Source organism: Pristis pectinata, chromosome 4 (genome assembly GCF_009764475.1).
Source record: "Pristis pectinata isolate sPriPec2 chromosome 4, sPriPec2.1.pri, whole genome shotgun sequence".
NCBI classification, from domain to species: domain Eukaryota; kingdom Metazoa; phylum Chordata; class Chondrichthyes; order Rhinopristiformes; family Pristidae; genus Pristis; species Pristis pectinata.
The window spans coordinates 37,151,446-37,170,657 of NC_067408.1; the positions used below are offsets into that span (position 1 = coordinate 37,151,446).

At 36.6% G+C, this 19,212-nt stretch overlaps 1 protein-coding gene across 2 annotated transcripts in view; it reads left to right on the forward strand.

Annotated features, from left to right (window-relative positions):
- Positions 1 to 19,212, forward strand: part of fbxo38 (F-box protein 38) — a 65,366-nt gene that overhangs the window by 35,005 nt on the left and 11,149 nt on the right. For both annotated transcript variants that reach the window (XM_052014065.1, XM_052014066.1), the window contains exons 14-19: positions 1,122 to 1,298; positions 2,039 to 2,815; positions 7,563 to 7,663; positions 8,884 to 8,986; positions 15,449 to 15,615; positions 18,681 to 18,826. In XM_052014065.1, coding sequence (XP_051870025.1) covers positions 1,122 to 1,298; positions 2,039 to 2,815; positions 7,563 to 7,663; positions 8,884 to 8,986; positions 15,449 to 15,615; positions 18,681 to 18,826 — 1,471 coding nt within the window. The remainder of the gene's footprint in view (positions 1 to 1,121; positions 1,299 to 2,038; positions 2,816 to 7,562; positions 7,664 to 8,883; positions 8,987 to 15,448; positions 15,616 to 18,680; positions 18,827 to 19,212) is intronic.

Below are 19,212 nucleotides of genomic sequence, written 5' to 3' on the forward strand. Positions count from 1 at the left end.
TTGCGTGTGGAGTTCCCTGTATGCTAAATTAACAATTTGCTACTTTTATTTTGGAGCTTTATAAGATGGATAAAGTGAAAGAACTGAATCTGTAAATTGACACCAATGGAGACTATTATTCTATAGCACTTCCAGAGGCACTAACAAGTTGTTATTATCACTTGAGCCAAAAAGCCAAATCTTTTCTGAATGTGGATGGACTTCAGTGTTTTAGCTTAGTTACATATGCTAGTGTTATGATTTTAGCTTGTTGGCTGCTCACCATCCTTTCCTCATTATTGTTTGAAGGTCCTAGTACATTGCTGAATTGTGACTAACGATTGCATGCAACATTTGTTGCATAACTGTTTTTCAGCTGTAATGTTCTTTAGTTCTCTACCAACATCAGCCAGTTTTGATGGCAGTCAGACATCCAAGTTAATACTTAATAACTCTTAAAACAGATCTGCAATATAAGCTTGTGACACTTTTGTTGTCAGGATACCAGATATTTTCTACAGGAATTACCAGCTTCACTTAAGTTTATTGGTTATTTGATATAAAGTGGAGCCCTGATTTCAAGACATCCAATCAGACTGGGTTTGAGGATTTTTGAATTGGAGTAGTTTAATTCTGGGATTTGAACTTATAATTTAGGTTGACAGTTCAATATGGTGCTGTAGGAATGCACTACCCTTCCAAGATTTCTGCACTCCCTCGATTTTGACCCCTTGCACATCTTAATTACTCCACTATTATCTGCTGTGTTCAGCTCCCTGGGCTCTATCATTCTGAAATTCAGTCACTGAACTTCTATCCCCCTACTTTCTTCCTTTAACATGCATCAATTATGTTAACAAAGCTTTTGGTCACCTGGCCTAATATCTTGCGTGGCTTGTCAAATTTTGTTTAATGCTCTTAAGAATTATCTCTGTTAAAAGCGCTAAGATTTTGTGTTGTTAATAAATTGCAAATGTATGTTAAACCATCAAGAGATGACTAATTTTCTTAATAAATGCAAGTCCTTTTGTTTCCAGTAATTGTAGATTTGCTTTGTACATTTTAATCCCATAAATATTTTGGTATTTACTTCCTTTGAGCATTACATTTACTGTGAGCAATGTGAAACCTTGTTTATTTAGGACCAAGTGGACTGCAGCCAACTGTCAAAGTAAATCCAGTAATTGTACATGATTCAGATAGTGAAGATGACGATGAATATAATATAGATACTTCTGGGAATTGGAATGGACGTGATGATGGGGATAATTTTTCAGATGAGGGGAGAAAAAGTGCACATGTACTTTGTGAAGGAACTGGTGAGTATTGAAGTTGGTGTACAGAACTGTGCTTGTATTTTTTTTCTCATAAGCTCTTATTTGAAAATTATCTGAACATCATCAGGATTTTAATTGTCACTTGAACATTTTGTGTTGAGTGATATGATGCGTTGAACATTAAATTACATTTAGTAATTCAAAAATGATTCCCAGTTTAAAATGAGTATCTAATTTTTATTGTTTGCTATATGGGCCAGTAAGATTGTGTGTTCTCAAACTAATTGGGACTAATGTTTCTGACTGGAGTTTTCAATTAAAATTTTCCCTCCGCACATTAAAATTCAGTTTTCCCCAGTTTTTCCAGCTCTCTGATAATTATTCATGCTGTATTTCTAGAAGTATTCTGCTTTTTGCAGAAAAGCCCATTTAAGCACATGAGGAAAATCACGTGTGAATCTGTCTTAAGAATGTTAACTTTATTTATCACTGTTTTTCCTAATATCTGGTGGCCTGTTTCATTCCATTTTTTCCAAAGCATAACTGGAGGTATTTGATCCAAGTCAATTCTTTTGATGCAATATACATTCATTTGAAGCTACTTTTGTCTTTTGAATGTTATTTTCATCTTTTGCCGTTTTCTCAATTGCAGAAGGTAACAGCTTATTTTGTTAAACTAATATGTTTTGTACAATTGTAAATAATACGCACAATTTGAAACAACTTGGGCATAATGTGAAGTTATACATTTGATGCTAGATTAATGCAGTTTTTATTTGCAGGCATTTGTGGTAAAGGCAAGGCCCCATTACGGAAAAAAAGCCCAGTTAATCAGTCCGGTTTGCCAAGACCATCCCTAGTGGATGAAAGCAGTTGCGAGAAAAGCTGTCAAGTGACCAGTGAACAAATAAAAGCTGATATGAAAGCAGCCAGTGATATCCCAGAGAGGAATAAAGGCAAAGATGTTTCTTCCACAACTGGAATTTGTTCTAGTCCATCAGAAGCTGCCAACTCAAACATTGTTACATCTTCTCAGAGTATGGAATCTAAGGGGACAGACACTATGAATGGAGGCTGCAGACATTATAATGCAACATATTCATCACAATTTGATAGTGGAATTCATACCTGTTCATGTTCTACACGTAGTATTGGAGATTCATCTAATAGCAATGAGCAAAACTCAAGGAATGGCTCGGTTCCTACTTGCTGCATGTGCAGCACAACTCAGGTAAATGAAAGGAGGACATGTGGATGCTCAGAGCCTGAAGAACCTTCCACAAGTAGGGCATCTTCTGAGAATTGTGACTTAAAGGGACGCTGTAAAACAGCTTCAACTGCATCAGAATCTTCACAGAGGAAATCTTCAGTTTGCACCCAAGAACAACAGAATATTGATAATGGGAGGACTAATGGTGAGTGTGGTGTTGCCAGAGACACAGAGAATATGAATCATCATCCCATGTGCTCCAAAGGAGCCCAGCATGAAGACTATCCACGTAGACCTGTGACAAGATCGAGCAGCAAATTTAGCCAGATTCCATTGATCGCAGAGCCAGGTAAAGCAAATATAACTGTAAATCTTTTACAATGCTTTGTACTAAATGGTACCAACTGTTGAGAATCTTTTCTGCAAGATAAATTTGGAATAAGAAAGCAACTTAGTTCATCCTTGTCACCTCCCTTCCCCCACACCAGTCTATTTCTGTGTTGCTGATCGCTATTTGTCTGTATGAAACATTGCCCCTTGCTGCCTTACTAGTGTTAAGCTTGACAAAGGTACCGCTGTTTTAATAGGGTTTTTCAGAGGTTCAGAAGATCCCAAAGTGCTTTAAATTCAAGTGATGAATTTTGAAGTTGTGCTTGATTATTATTCAGATAAACCTGCCACCGATTTAATAGTGTTCTACAAATGGCAAACGATTGAATTATCGGATCACCTATTTTTGTGACTGAAAAGTAGAAGGATTTCCTGTTCAAGCTTGAACTGTTCAGAGCAAGTGGGCCTCAGTTTTATCTGGTTAAAGATGATAGGCCTGTTAGTGCACACTTGGTATTGCAATAAATTGTCGGTCTTGGATTAGAGTTTCAAACTTGAAATGGAGCTTAGAAGAGTTATTAACTGAAATTATTGTTTTACATAATATTGCAACAGTCATGCCAGTTGATTCTTGGTCCATGTATTTCTGCTCTGTACATGTAAAAGTAAATTGGTTTGTTATTGTCACATGTACTGAGGTATAGTGAAAATCTTTGTTTCGTAGGCCATCCATATAGATCATTTCATCACATCGGTACATTGAGGTTCACTCTGCTGAACTATTGGAAAATAAGCCTCTTTCCCACCCATCCCTAGTACCCAAATAATTTGCCTAAACATTTTGATTTGAAAATGGCAGCCACAGTTTGCTACCTGGAGTCACTGGTCCTTTCATGGCTGGATGCAGAAGGCCAATCTCTTTAACTCTCTGCAATCTACATTCTTGGGTCTTGGCAGTGACTGGGCCTCAAGTGATGAAATGCCACGTGCCCAACTCTTGTGATGTCCCCAAAGCTTGGTGAGGGTCTTTGCCTTCTGTCAAAGCTGTTACAGGTTTTAATATTTTCTAATGCCTGTGATTTTTAGGCATTTAAAACTACTAAAATGGATATAAATGATTTTAAAACATTTACATTTAAAACAATAATTATCTTATTAAATAAATGTCTCCTTTGCCTCCTAATTAATGATATCTTGAATTTGACCTGACTTCCTGTAATGCTTGGTCCTGGTGCTAGAGACAATATAGAGTTGAGTGACAGAACTTAGATGCTATCTGTTACTTGGGACTTGATAGATAACATACTCAACAGCACCCGCATGAAAATCTCAGACCTAGTTTAAAATAGCTAAATGGCCAGAGCTACTGATATCTTCCAGCATGATTTATGCCACTGAGCCTGATAATTCTGATCACTACACTGGTGGTTCCATAGTGTTCCACTTACTAGCTGAAGTGTACGGATCCGTTTGTTTCTGCCTAATTTGACTGTACGTTGCCACATGGAATTCAGGAACAAGCTGAAGATCAGATATTGGAGTGTCTGATGGTCCCACTCTGATGCTAGGTTTATACATGCTAAGCTGAGTGGCCAAATTCATATCACGTCTGGCTCCTAGGCTTTATGCCACCCATGACTGGCATTTCTAGCATAGCCCCATTCATTTGAATGGAGTTGCCAGCTTGGATGGAAAATTGTGCAGGCAAGTAGTTGTTTTTATTTAACATTTTTAAAAAATTTCTATTGCTTGTGTTTTTAAGGATTTTTTTTTCCAGTTTTAATGATTCAATTCTATATCAGCAGTTTCTAAATGGTTGTTCTTAAGACCTTTGCAGTATTCAGCTGTCAAAGGGCCAAAAGAGCAATCTGGGGATTGAGTTCACTGCCTGAGACTTAATCACCACCCTTGGGCCTGTGTCTGCTTTGTGGCATTATCACAGTATGAGGCCTGGGGGGATGTGGACCACAAAAAGTAAGCCCAGCCACAGGAAATAGTGCACTTAGGGAGCGGAGTGGGTTAGAACAAGCATGATCTGGCCTGTCATCTTTTCAACAGTGATCAGCACTTGTATTCTCAGTTATTTTCAGGCAGGGTTGATAATACCTTTACTCCAAATAAAGATAAGTTTTGAACAAGCCTAATGTACAGGAAAAAACTTCGATGACTTTTAAATAAAGCATTTTCATGTTGTGTTACTGGAAGTTCTTTCAAAGGCAAAGCTGATGCTTTTGATGGTCTTCTGACCCAAAGTCTTAAGTACCATTAGCCCTAATTATCATTGAATATTGTTGAAGACAATCAAGAAGAAATTCAGGAGTAGCTTTGAATAAGTTGGCATGTGTTCTGAAATCAGTTGCACTTAGAAGACAGCTAATTCATTTTGGCTACAACATCCTATATGAAATTTATTGCTGTTCATTGTGATGTTCAACTTGTTCTTGTTCCCATCATCTGACCATCAGTAACAGAAGTAGATAATGTTGTCTTGTTTTCACTCACTTTGAGGGCTAAGTAGTTAACCTTGCTGTGCCACTTATAAACTTTGTTCTTTACTGTCAGGTTCTGTAAATGCTAAGGACAAAAATTCATCAAATAGTATTAAATAGAACAGCTTTGTGGCTAACAGAGCTTAATTCTTCAAGAACTGCTAGTAGGGGAAAAAGAAACTTGTTATAGCGTCAGAAGTATTTTACTGAGTATATTTCTCTATTGTTGGAGAACTAATAGTTTTGACTTCAAGACAGATGTAGAGATAATTGAAATATTCACTTGCAAGTACTTCCTTTAGTTCCAGACCCCTTCCCTTTTCTAAAATAAAGACAGAAAATTCTGGAGATGTACAGCAGGTCAGGCAGCATTTGTGGAGAGAGAAAGAATGTTTCAGATTGATGATCTTAATCAGAACTGATAAATGATCATCATCATCCTGAAAGGGTGTCTGAAGCATGAATAACTCCAGCATTGTCTGTTTTTCATTCACATCTCCAACATTTGCAGTTTCTTTTGCTTTTCCCTTTCTAAATTGTTCACTATTGCATGCCCCACATACCCTCACTTCTTTTCGCCCTCTGCACTGATCAACTCAATCTTTCAACTTTTGTTGCCCTTTATGAATTCACCTGTTTTCAAATCTTAAAAAAAAACCTGTATGCACCATTGGTATGATATTGGATCCTGAATACTGTCCATTGCAATGAATTTCTTCATTGTGGCCCAACTCAAAATTCCAAAGCACACTAGGAAACTGACCAGTGACCACAGCGACATCTCCCCTTTTGAATGTATTATTTAATAGCTTTTAATTTATTCAGTGCACTTCATTTACTAGAAATTACAAGGCTGTAAAAATAGAATCTCAGAAACATTATGGCACAGAGAGAGACAATTCGACCCTATAAATATTTTCAATTCATGGCAATATTACTTTTCATAAAATGTTGTAATTGCAGAGAATCCATGATGCTTCAAATTGTGTTTGTCCTGATGGAACAAAGCATGCGTTTAGGGCAAGGTGGCCTTTTCTTTATTGCATTTTTGCTGTTTAGTAAAATGTATTGAATATCTGTGATTGTACAGCATGCAGGTGACGTGTCAGCCAAAGTTTTAAAATTATCTCTGCAGTAATGTTTGTCATGACCCAAGAATGAGAATAAAGGATGGAATTTCAAGTGACTCTTCGTTTAACTGAATGAGGATATGAAAGATATCCAATATGCATTAATGAAAATTTAATCAACAAGATAACATTGTTTTCCAAATTGTAATGAACTAAACTCGGCATTAATTTGTGTATATCATTAGATGTAAAACAACTCAAATGTTAGAGAATTATAGCTGATTTTTTTAAAGAAGAATTTAAGAGACCCCAGGTGTGATCTTGAGAAAGCCAGGACAAAACTTGACAATGTGAAACCATCAAACAATACCTTTCAGTGAAAGAAAACATGTTCTTTGATGCTGTGAGTACTCCAGTGGAGCAAAGGAAAAGATTATTCAGCCTCATCTATCATCCACTTATATATTCCCACTGATGGCAGTATTGATTTAGACATGTAAATTTACGATGGTGGAAATCCATTTTGCAAACCTTAACAACTCCAAAATCTAAAATTGAATTTAGCTCATCAATTCTTTAAGTCTTAGTCTTGCACCTTCTAAGCACATGCAGCAGAGGAAGTGAGGTGGGTAGATGCTTATGCTGCCCCAAGCAGTGGTGTGCTATGCCAGCTGTACTTTTTGACCCTGGACTCGTTAACTATAGTTCAGACCAAATTGCCAGTCTTGGTTGAATGGTGAATTTTGTTTTCAGCTAGCTATTTCATGTTTTGGCAGAAACTTTAATTGTGATAGGTGAAGACTATTTTTCTTTTGCACAAGGCTACTATTTCATTGCTAAATTTTTTGCATCGTTAACAGTACTTCTGGTTCCATGGATGAACTTGTAGCTCACATACTTTAATTTGTGCAGAATTGTGAATAAATAGTCCACAAATTCAGAACACAGGGTTTTGCTACTGAAAGCAGATCATTCCTTGTGTAAAAATAGGGAGAAGGCCTGACACTGCCTTAATTTGGAAGAGTATTTCTCTTGTGATAACTGTAAATTTTCAGTGGCCCAGATGTAGGTCATGTGATATGTTGCAACTACCCTGATTCCCTCTTAGATTCTCCAAAATGCAGTTATTAAATTTATTCCTATTCACTTACTTTGCCTTGCTTAAGGTTCCAGTCTTCTTATTTTGATGAACTAACTTTTTTTCCAGATATTTCTAAACCTAAGCCCAGGCAAACTGTCAAACGGAAACGAACTGCAGATAAATCCACAAGCACCAGTGATCCCGTCATTGAGGATGATCATGTTCAGGTGAAATATGAGATTAGTTCTTAAAAATTGCTTGCTGTTTATTTAATATATCCAAAAAGAAAAAATCCAGCTATCGCCCACTGACACTCAGTGGCATTAACATCACTGAATCCCCCACTATCAATATCCTGGGGGTATTATTGACCAGAAAGTGAGCTGCAGTAGCCATATACCCAATATTGCTACAAGAGCAGGTCAAAGGTGAGGAATCCTGTGAACTCGCATCCTAACTCCCCAAAACCTGTCTACCTTATACAAGGCTCAAGTCAGGAATGTGACGGAATACTCTCCACTTGCCTGGAACAACTGGTACAGCTTGAACAACACTCAAGAAGCTTAACACCATACAGGACATAGCGGCCTGCTTGACAGGCACCCCATCACAACCATTCACTCACTCCACCAGTAATACACAGTAGCAGTAGTTTGTACTATCTACAGATGCACTGCAGCCACTCACCAAGACTACTTAGACAGCACCTTCCAAACCCATGATCTCTACCAGCTAGAAGGACAAGGACAACAAAAGCATGGGCACGCAATAATCTGGAAGTTGCCCTCTAAGCCACACGCCATCCTGATTTGGAAATATTTCAGTTCCTTCACTGTCACTGAGTCAAAATCCTGGAACTCTCTCCCTAACAGCATTGTGGGCATGCCCACACCTCAAGGAATGTAGCGGTTCAAGAAGGCAGCTCACCACCACCTTCTTGAGCAACTAGGAATGGCAATTAAGTGCTGGCTCAGCCTGCAAAGCCCACATTCCTTGAATATAAAAATAATATTATTAGTGCAAAGAACTCCCAGTTGTTTTTTGCATCTTTTTAAATAAATTTTCCTTTTTAAAGTTCATCTAAATATTTTGCCTCTATTTTGAGCCTTTTGTGGGCGCCCCTTGACAGCAAGGTTAAGAGGCCATTTCTCATGTGTGAGCCTTAACAATGAATGTCAGAAACAATGTAATAATGTGGAAAATTGGCACTCACCATTCTCAAGCACATAGCTAACAGGAGATATAACCATGCTACCACTTCGGTTGCGGTGATGGCACAGACCTGGAATCTTCCAACGATGTGCAGTTCAGCTTCCACTTAAACTATGGATGAGAATGCATTGATCAAATTGACCTTTGTTATGGTCAACTTTTGAGTATATTTTTTAAAAATTACATAGCTGCCATTTTTGCATCTTGAGTAATTAATAAGTAATATGTATTACAGGTTCTTAATCTGAAATCCAAAAATTTGGTTGGGATTACACTTACTAATTGCGGAATTACAGATTTACTGCTCAGAGATTGTCCCAAGATGATGTTTATCCATGGTAAGTACTTTAATTATTTTTGGCTAGTTCATTATAATGATACATTGGGACAGTTTTTAAAATATCATATGCATAGTCTCTCCAACATTATATGAGATCCTCTTGAGGGCAGTGTTCACTGACAAGAAATGGGAAAGCAGTTGATAGCATGGCTGAAGTATATGCAAATATACAGAACCTGGATACACCATTATAAATGGTTTGAAACTTTAAACAATGGATTTAAACAATGCTGTCACGAGGTGCACAGTGTTTCAGTCTGTTTTTATTTTGGATGTCACTGGGTCATAATCATGATAACACCATTGTGGGTAAACCAAACATAAAATTATACTTACAGAAAAGAAACAGGCCATTTGACCCAGTAGGTAAATGCCAATGTTTAGATTTCCATACAAGCTTTCTTCTACTTTATGGCATCTTATCCCCTCTTTTGATTGTCTTTTCTTTGTGTACTTAGTACTTAACTCTCAAATTCATACACAATCTTCATCTCAACCCCTATATGCCTAGTTCCACATTCTAATGATTGAATAATGAAGTTTCTTCCAAATCACTTATTTAATTTTAAGTCATTGTCTTGTATTTCTGATATCTCAAATTGCATCTGTTCAAGACTGCCCATAATCACTTTCTGAGGAACAAAATTAGATAGACAATTTGCTATGGCCAGCAATGTCCATATTCCTAAAAATGATTTTTTTTTAAAATCATACAGAAAGAATTCTAGTCTCCCCTGTAGTGCTTAATGACATAACCATACTTGAGAACTGTGGCATCAATGATGACCATTGCGATGAAACAGTATTGCTGGTATTCATTTTGTTGTGTAACAAAATTTCATAAATTTACTAATTTTACAAAATATTTATGTATATAGTATATACATAAAATATATTATACCTAATTGGGTAAATGCATTGATATATTCTGTACAATTTCTATCCATGAAGTTGTCTGTCTAGTGGTACAATGGTTCGAGGCCATCTACAGTCAATCAGAGGAAGGTAAACCAGTGGAACTCTGTACCCTAGTAGACTGGAGGCCAACTCTTTGAGCATATCTAAGGAGACAGCTTTCTAGACACAAAAGGCATCAAGGAGTATTGGGAGAGAATGGTAATATAGTATTGAGATAGAAGATCAGCCATGATTGTATTGAATGGCTGAGTAGGCTCACAGGCCCAACCTCCTCTTGCTTCAATTTTTCCTCTCTCAGAGAATTAAACACTTAATCTTCAGTTTTTAATTTTTTTTTCATGGGTTACATTTATTGCCCATCCCTAATTGCCTCTGAAACGGATGAATTTGCTAAGAGTCAATGACTTTGGTAGATCTGGAGTCACTTATAGGCCAGACTGTGTAGTGATGACATATCTTTACTTCTGAAGAATATTGATGAACTCGGTGCAATTTTAAGGCAATGGCTACCACTGCTTATACCAGCTACTTATTCCAAATTTAATTACTTGTATTTGAATTTCCACTTTAGTACTGATAGTGTTCCATTCTCTTTAGACTGTTTGGTTAAATTAAAGCAAAAGGCTTTATGAAAATACTGAAGGAATAAGGGTGTTTCTGCTTCATCCTCAACGGGCAGCATTTAAGTATGCTTACCATGTTGCAAGTGATTGTGAGACATTTCTGCATGTAAATTAGCTGCTGTATTTGCCTGCAAAAGTGACTGCACTCATCTGGACTTGATCTGAGTCTTTCGGATCCCTAAGTTGGCAAAAGTGGTGAGGTCTATGTGTTGTACCGTTAAACAAGTTTTGCTTTTTAGCAAGTTACACCATTTACAAAAATTTGATCTTGCTCCTTGATAACGTGCACTGAATTTTGTTTTGTATCATGGCACCTTTTTGATAGTCTAAATCCCTGATTCACATTGCATTGGTACTTGCACTTATTAATCAATCACATTAGATATCTAAATGGGCAGAAATTGATATAACATCCTTGGGTTAAGTAATCGGGAATGCATTGACAGTTGGAATTGTAGATTATGGTCCTTCTTGGAAGTGGCTGTGGAAGCCTTCAGATCCAAGGCAAGTGTACTTTATGACAGATGAGTAAGTCACAATGTGAATAGATTGGGCTTATACCTAAGAGACACTTTTCAGAATGAGTAACCAGAGACCAAACATCAGTGCTCTTTGCAAAATGATGCTTAGCGTTTGAAGGCTAGCTTTACAATTGAGGTAAAGAAATTGATATATAATGACAATGAAGCAGTATTAAGAAGTAAAAATTGATACCGAGGATTAGCACAATCCATAGCAAAACAGAAGCAAAATGTTGTGAAGATATGGGTATTCTGATCCAGCTTACATCTATGGATATTGTAATCCAAGCAAAAGTGAAAACTTTAATATAAGCAAGTGGCACTCTTCCTAATATTACACTTTTTATACTTTTATATTTTTCATGACATAGAACAAAGTCATTCAACCCTTTGAGTCTATGCCAGCTCTCAGAGCAATCTTATCAATCTCATTCTCCCACATACTTCCCTATTACCTCATGTCTCGTACATGGCCATCAGCTTTACCCTGAATTTTCTACCACCCAAACACATTAGGGGTAATCTACAGTCACCAATTAACCTATCAACCAGCATATATTTAGGATTTGGGAGGAAACAGGACTACCATAAATCCATGCAGTCATGGGGAGAGCATGCAAACTACACTGGAGGTCGGAGTTAAATCCACGTCTCAGGAATGAAGTAGCAGGGCTTACTGCTGCACCACTATTGCCACCCTGTATAATTGTATGATGGTGAGCGCTTTTGGTTTCAGTTTTCAGCTTTCAGCAATTTGTTGAATTTGCATCAAAGTGCATTCCAAATTGCTGTTCAACAAGTAGAGAAAGAATACATTGCAGATCAGTCTCTAAACTCACGAACATTATAAACTTTTGTCTTGCAAGTTTTCACAGTGAAACTCCAAAATACTTAATTTCTTGCTCAAAGAAGTAATTTACAATAATGTACCGTAAGAAAAGAAATGGGAAGGAGGTAACAATTTTATCGATTCCAATGGCATTGTTTTACAGCTAGTGAACTATTTTGGAATGCAGCCATTGTTGCACGGAAGCACAGCAGCCAGTTTGCACTTGATTAGGAGAACAAGTAAAGGAATTAATTTGTCTGTTATCAAATCTTACAAATTGTGAAGTTGAAATTCTTTTCCTCTGCACAAGGAAGGAGTAGCCTAAATGAAAGTTCCAAAAATTTTGTTGATAGAACCCAAAATTTCATGTGTTCATTTTCATCTCTTTGTATCAAGAATTGTTAATACTAACAAATTAAGATTTGATCCAATCACCAAGTAGTGGTACCTCACACCCTGTGGGGGAAAAAACTTTATTCTCTTTTCACCAAATTTGTCACCATTTCAAATCGGTTTCTCTGTTCAGTGAGTTTTGTTTAGAAGTTTTGCCATATATATCATCCAATGCTAAACTTCTAGCCCCATAACGTCATCTTCACACATTGTCCACTTGTCCCAGCACTGGTATCTAATGTGGAAATTGAAGTCTCTTCCAGATTCAGTTATTTAATATGACAAGCTCCCATATTCTCACTCTGCAAATCTCTGACAAAAATTTTGAAAATAATGAGCAAGTTTGCCAGCATCTGTGGAGAGAGAAGCAGAATTGATGTGTCAGGTTAGCGATTTTTTTTATCAGAACCTTCTATTTCAGATTTCCAGCCTCTGTAGTATTTTACCTTTTGAGGCATTTCACATCTTTGCTGTTGGTATCCTATTTCACATAGCCTCAGTCACCCATTGCTCAATGTTTTACATGGGGTTACTTGATGGTACAGAAAGAGGAGATTTAGCTCAACCAATTGAAACTGTTGCTTATGCTCTACTGGAATCTTTTATCCTTCCACGTTTAATTCTATCTGTATAATCATCTATTCTTGTATGCTTGCTCAGTCTCCCTTTTAAATGTATCTTGTTTGATTCAAATGGTCTCAGGTAATGAGTTTCATGTTTCTACTACAATTGGGTTAAAAGTTTTCTTCTGAATTTCCTACAGGATTTCATATGGCTTATCTTATGATGATAGCCTGCTATTATCCTCTTTACAAGTGCAATTATTCTTTCTGCATCCATTCTATCAAAACTGTTTATCATTTTAAAAACTTCTGAGTCACCCTGCAACTGCCTTTTTTGAGAGGAAAGAGACCCAATCTGTCCATCCTGTTCGGATAATGTTCTCATATTGAGTATAATCCTTGCATATCTTCTCTGCTCTCTCTCCATTGTCTTTGTCTTTTATTATAATATGGTGACCAGAATTGTATGCAATAATCTTAAGCGTGGTCTAACCAAAGTTTGATGCAGAATTAGCATAACTTGCCTACTTTTCAATTTTATCTCTCAAAGAAACCCAAGTGCTTAGTTGCTTTTCAGTTGCCTTGTTAACCTGAGGCACAGCTTTTACAAAGTGGCGCATTATAATCCAAGATCCATTATTCCTCTGCTCCATCCAGACTTGCACCTTCCAAATAAAGTGATCTTCTTCCTCCCAAAATGTACTGCATCACATTTACCATTGCTGAACTTCTTTTGCCAGTTACTTACCTAGTATACAGGTTTATTAATGTCCTTCTGCAATTTGTTGCAATCTTTTTCAGTTTTTACTATCCCTCATAATTTGGTATCACCCATAGATTTAGAAGTTTTTTGATTCCAGACTCTAAATCATTAACGTATATTGTGAACACCAGTGGTCCTACCACTGCCCATCTTCTACCATTCTCTCTATCCTGAAGCCAGCAAGCAATCCATTCTGCTGCTTGTTCTCTGACTCTGCATTCTCTGATCTTGTCTATTGTGTAGTACTCTATTGAAGGACTTTAAAAATTATTGATAAAATACATTTAATAATACTATCATTATCTACTCTCCAGTTACTGCCTCAAAAATATACTATAACATTGGTCAATCAGGACTTTCCTATTGAATTCCATGATATCTCTATTATTATGCTCTTTGTCTCTGGATGTTCTTCTGTTCTCACCTTCAGCAGAATTGCATTATTTTTCTTACTGCCAATGTTAAATTTGTTGGTAATTCCCAGGATGTGTTCTCTCTCAAGTATAGATACATTGTTAGCTATCTATCTTCTGGCACTAACTGTTTTTCAAACAAATTAGTAAATGTGTAGCAATCCCTCTGCTTTTCTTCTGTGGATTCTTTTAAAATGCATGGATGCAATCTATCTGGACCACAGGTTTTTATCTTTGGAGATCATTTAATGTATTCCATTTTTCTATTTTAAATACGTAATTTTGTTACTTCACTCATCATTCCAATGTTACATTCACCTGTTCTATCTCCCTAGTAACTAATGAAGTAAATAATTTATTATTTAAATTATTGAATTGAAGTGTCTGTAAAATATTTTAGTTGCTTGTTAATTTAATTTCATAGTTCCTCTTTTTCGTTTGTTAATGACCTGTTGCCCACCATCCGGAGCAGCAGGTGATTTCATTATTTACTTAGTACTTAAAGTTGTATGTATTGAGCCCTGGCTAATCTACTGCACTCTCTCATTCTCAGTAAAGTTCTTATCTGCCTGTTTAAGTGACAGGAATTAGCCATCAAATTTGTAGACTCCAAAAATCACATTTTCACCCAATTATTGTTTCATTCTACTGTCAGTAACTGCCACTTAAGCTATGTAGCCTAATCCTGGGACGTTAGCTCCTAAATCACCCCTCACCCCATCTCTCACTCCACAGTGTCTTCAGCTTCCCCTCTCTCTAAAATAGTCTTTAAACCCACTCTTTCATCAAGTCTTAATATCTCCTCCTCTGGCTATTTTATTCATTGGGCCCTGGAGGAAAAATTTCAGATTTTTTCCTTATTAAAATGTTAATGTAATAAAAACAGAAAATACTGAGGTACTTGGGTCATACTGCATCTGTGGAGAAAGAAACACAGCCTGACATTTCAGGTCAATGACCTTTTATCAGATCCAGGAAAGACTAGAAACCTTGAGGTACATGGAGAGGAGAGATTGAAGAGTGAGGTTAAATAGCAAAGGGGAAGTTCAGGACAAGTAAATCCACAATGATTGGTCTCGAAGAGGTGTAAATCAGAAAAGTAGATTTGAAATTACAGTGGGAAAATACCATGGATGCTGAGCATCTGAAGTGAAATCAGAAAATTCTGGAAATGCTCATCATCTTGGATTGAGTCCTGAAGACTGTGATGTGCTTTATCCAGAAAGATGAGGTGTGTTCCTTAGATTTTGTTGTTATTTGATATTACTAAAAGAAGAGAAGCATCACAAGTGATGTTGCTAAAGTTGAATTGAACCACAAATGTAGTGTACACCGAACAAAACTGTTTTTGTGTTCACCTTGCTACCTAGCCCAAATGATTCATTTATTAAAATCTGTTATATAAATCCAATGTGTAAATAAGTATTTCTTTTTAAGCTACGCGATGCAGGGTACTGAAACATTTAAAGGTGGAGAATGCACCAATTGTAAACAGATTTGACTACGTGCAGTGTCGGAAGCTCAATATTGAACAAGTTCTTGACCAGATTTTACGAATGCCTCCAGAAAGGAACCGTATCATTTATCTCCGGCCAATGCAACAGGTGAATGAACAGAGTTTCCTTGCAAATGCAGTTAACTTTTAATACCCTTAAAATGAATGTTATCTTTAATTCTCTTGATATTTCCAAATATACAGTATTTCATCTTAAAGTGGTTTTAATATAAGTACATCTCTTCAAGGTAACATGTTTCAACTTTTCATGGATGTATTTGATGTTGGTTGGTGTTCATTTGGGTGAAGGATTTTTTTAAAAAAAAGCAAGAGAAAGAGTAGTAGGAGTAGTATATGCCCACTCTCCCCTGTCAAACAATAGCCACACTTTAGGAAAGACTGTGAATCAAGAAATAATGCAACAATGTAAAAAGAATAGTACATTAATCGTGGCTGATTTTAACCTTCATATAAATTAGATTAATCAAATTGGAAATACTAGCACAGAGAAATTCATAAAGTGCATTCAAGATAGATTCCTCAGGTATTATCTTACGGAGCCAACCAGGGAACAGGCTACTTTGGATCCAGTAATATGTAATATGGCACTTTTAATCAATGATCTCAGAGTAAAAGATCCCCTTGCAAGTAGTAAAAACACCTTGATAGAATTTAACATTCATCTTCAGAATCTTCAGGCATTTCTTTTCTTATTAAACTGTTAATTAATAAAAAAGGAAACTGCTGAGGTACGTGGGTCATTTTGCTAAAGTTGAATGAACTAGAAATGTGTTGTACACTGAATTAAACTGTTATGAAATAAAAACAGAAAATACTGAGGTACTCAGGTCAGACTCTATCTGTGGAGAAATACAGCCTGACTTGGGTCAATGCCCTTTCATCGAATCCAGGAAAGGCTAGAAATAAATTTTGAGGTGCAGGGGGAAGAGAGAACAAAAGGAAAGGTTCATTAAAGAGTAGATTGAATAGAAAGGTTAAATAACAAAGGGGAAAGTGCAGGACGGTAGAGCTGAAATTAAAGTAGGAAATTACTGTGGATGCTGACCATCTAAAGTGAAAGTGGAAAAATCTGGAAATGCTCATCTCAGATTGAGTCCAGAAGACAGTGATGTGCTGTGCCCAGTAAGATGATGTGTTATTCCTTAAGTTTGGTTGTTATTCATATGACTAAAAGAAGACAAGCATCACAGGTGATGTGCTAAAGTTGAATTGAACCAGAAATGTAGTGTACTCTGAACTAAACTGTTTTTGTACTTATATCCAGCCCAAACAATTTATTTATTACAATCTATTACACAAATTCAAAGTGTAAATGAGTGTTTCTTTTTAAGCCACATGATGCCAGGTACTGAAACATTTAAAGGTGGAAACTGCACCAATTATAAACAGACTTGACTGTATGCAGTGTTGACATCTTAAGAAAAACTCAGATTTGAAGCAACATTGTTAAACTTAAATAAGGGAATTATAAAGGAATGGGAATAGAGTTAGCTAAGTTAGCACAGCCAGCATGGAGGTGCAGCAGGTAATTAGGGAGGCTAATGGAATGCTGGCTTTTATTGCAAGGGGATTGGAATTTATAAGTGGTAAGTTGTAACTGTACAAAGCACTTCTGAGACTATATCTGGAGTATTGTTTTGGTCCCCCTTTTTTTTAAGGAAAGATACTTTATCATTGAAGGCAGTTCAGAGAACGTTTACTGAGATGATCCTGAGCCATGGGGTTATGTTATGAAAGGTTGAACAGATTGGGTATGTATTCATTGGAGTTTAGAAGAATGAAAAGCATTCTAATTTAAACATATAACATTCCTAGGTAGCTTGACACCATTAATGCTGGGAGAATAGTTCCCTTCACAGGAGAGCCTAGCAAAAAGGGCATAGTAAGACCATAAGATATAGGAATAGAATTAGGCCATTCGGCCCACTGAGTCTGCTCCACCATTCATTCATGGCTAAATAGTCTCTAGAGGAAGGGGGTGCCTAGTTATGACTGAGATGAGGAAGAATTTCTTCACTCAAAGGTATATGGGAGTCTTTGGAATTCCTTGCCCAGGAAGCTACAGAGGCTGAATCCTTGAATATATTTGAAGCTGATGTAGATTTTTAATCAGTAAGGGAATTGAGGGTTATCGGAATAGGGAAAGAAAAGGGACTTGGGGAAAGTTGAATGAGCTGTGACATTGAAAGGCAGTGCAGGCTCGAGCGGCAGAATGCCCTACTCCTGGGGTCATTTCTTATGGTCTCACAGTGGAATGGATAGATTGTCAAACTATTATTTGTATTTTAAGCAGATTTAGTTTATGAATTGAGAGTTGTCCTCTTCAATGATATTTGGAGCATGTATATACATTGTCTTTGTGACCTATCTAATGTGGTTTGTCTTCTGTGGCCATACTGGTGAGATCATGGAACTGAGGAAGACATCTTATAATACCTTGTTTGTTCCACTTGCAGCTGAGAAGTGGTACATGCAAGCACAGAATCCTATAGTGAAAAATGGAACTGTCATGTCTTTACTAATCTTTTGAAAGATTTATCAAATTAGTTTAACTTCCCTGCTCTTTCCCTGAAAATTCTGGACTTCTACAACAGGACTGTGGGAGTACCTTCACCACATGGCCTACAGTAGTTCAAGATGGCAGCTTACTAATATCACCATCACCAGCTTGCGGGCATTTGGGAATGGTAATAAAAGTTGTCTGCGATTGATGCTCCCATCTCTAGAATGAATAATAAATAAAAACAAAATCATGCAACTCTTGGAAATCTAAAATTGGAAATGAATATTCCAAAAGGACTCAGCATGCCAAGCAATATTTGCTTGATGTTGCTGATTGGTTTTTGCAATTTCAAAGTTTGGTGCTGAATTCTTCATGGATTGAAGATATTTTTGCTTGTAAATTAATGTTTCCACTTTAGTATTTTAATAATGCCTAAAGATCATTAGCCCTTATCTCTACCAGTTTCAACCGCAGGTCCCTTAAGGAAATGCTAAGATACAGAAAATCCGTGTAACTACGAAAAACAGTTTAAATTGAAAGTTATGCACTTAAGAAAGAACTTTGATTTTACTTATTGTAGATTTTTAAGCAATTATTGAAAATAATATTAAAAATGCAATCATTTGTCTACTTTTCATATTGTATTACAGATCGATACTTTAAAACTGGAAAGGAACATATTTAGTGGACCATATCCTTATCACATTTGTATTATTCATGAGTTTAGCAACCCACCAAATGTGCGAAACAAGGTTCGCATTCGTAGTTGGATGGACACAATAGCAAATATTAATCAGTAAGTATTTCTGTTTCACAAAGTTGGGATTACTTGAGTAAAATCACACAATTTTTAAAAAATAATTTGTTTATATGTTGGGTAGATGATGAATAATTATTACAGAAGTTGTTTTGGTACAGTTTAACCTGCTTTTTGATAAAAATTCAAATCATTTGGCAGCTTGCCATATTAGTCACATGCAACTAGTCAGAGGGTAATTAGTGTGTGGGTGGAACTTACTGACATTGGATTGTATCTGAAAGGTACATAAAATATTACTTCAGAGTATATGATAGAAATTTATGGTACAGGAGATGATTATTTGGTCCATTGGTCCCATCACCTTGAACTATGGTCACAGGAGAGTAAATTAGTGAGGACTTCTGTGGAAGTGAGCATGAATC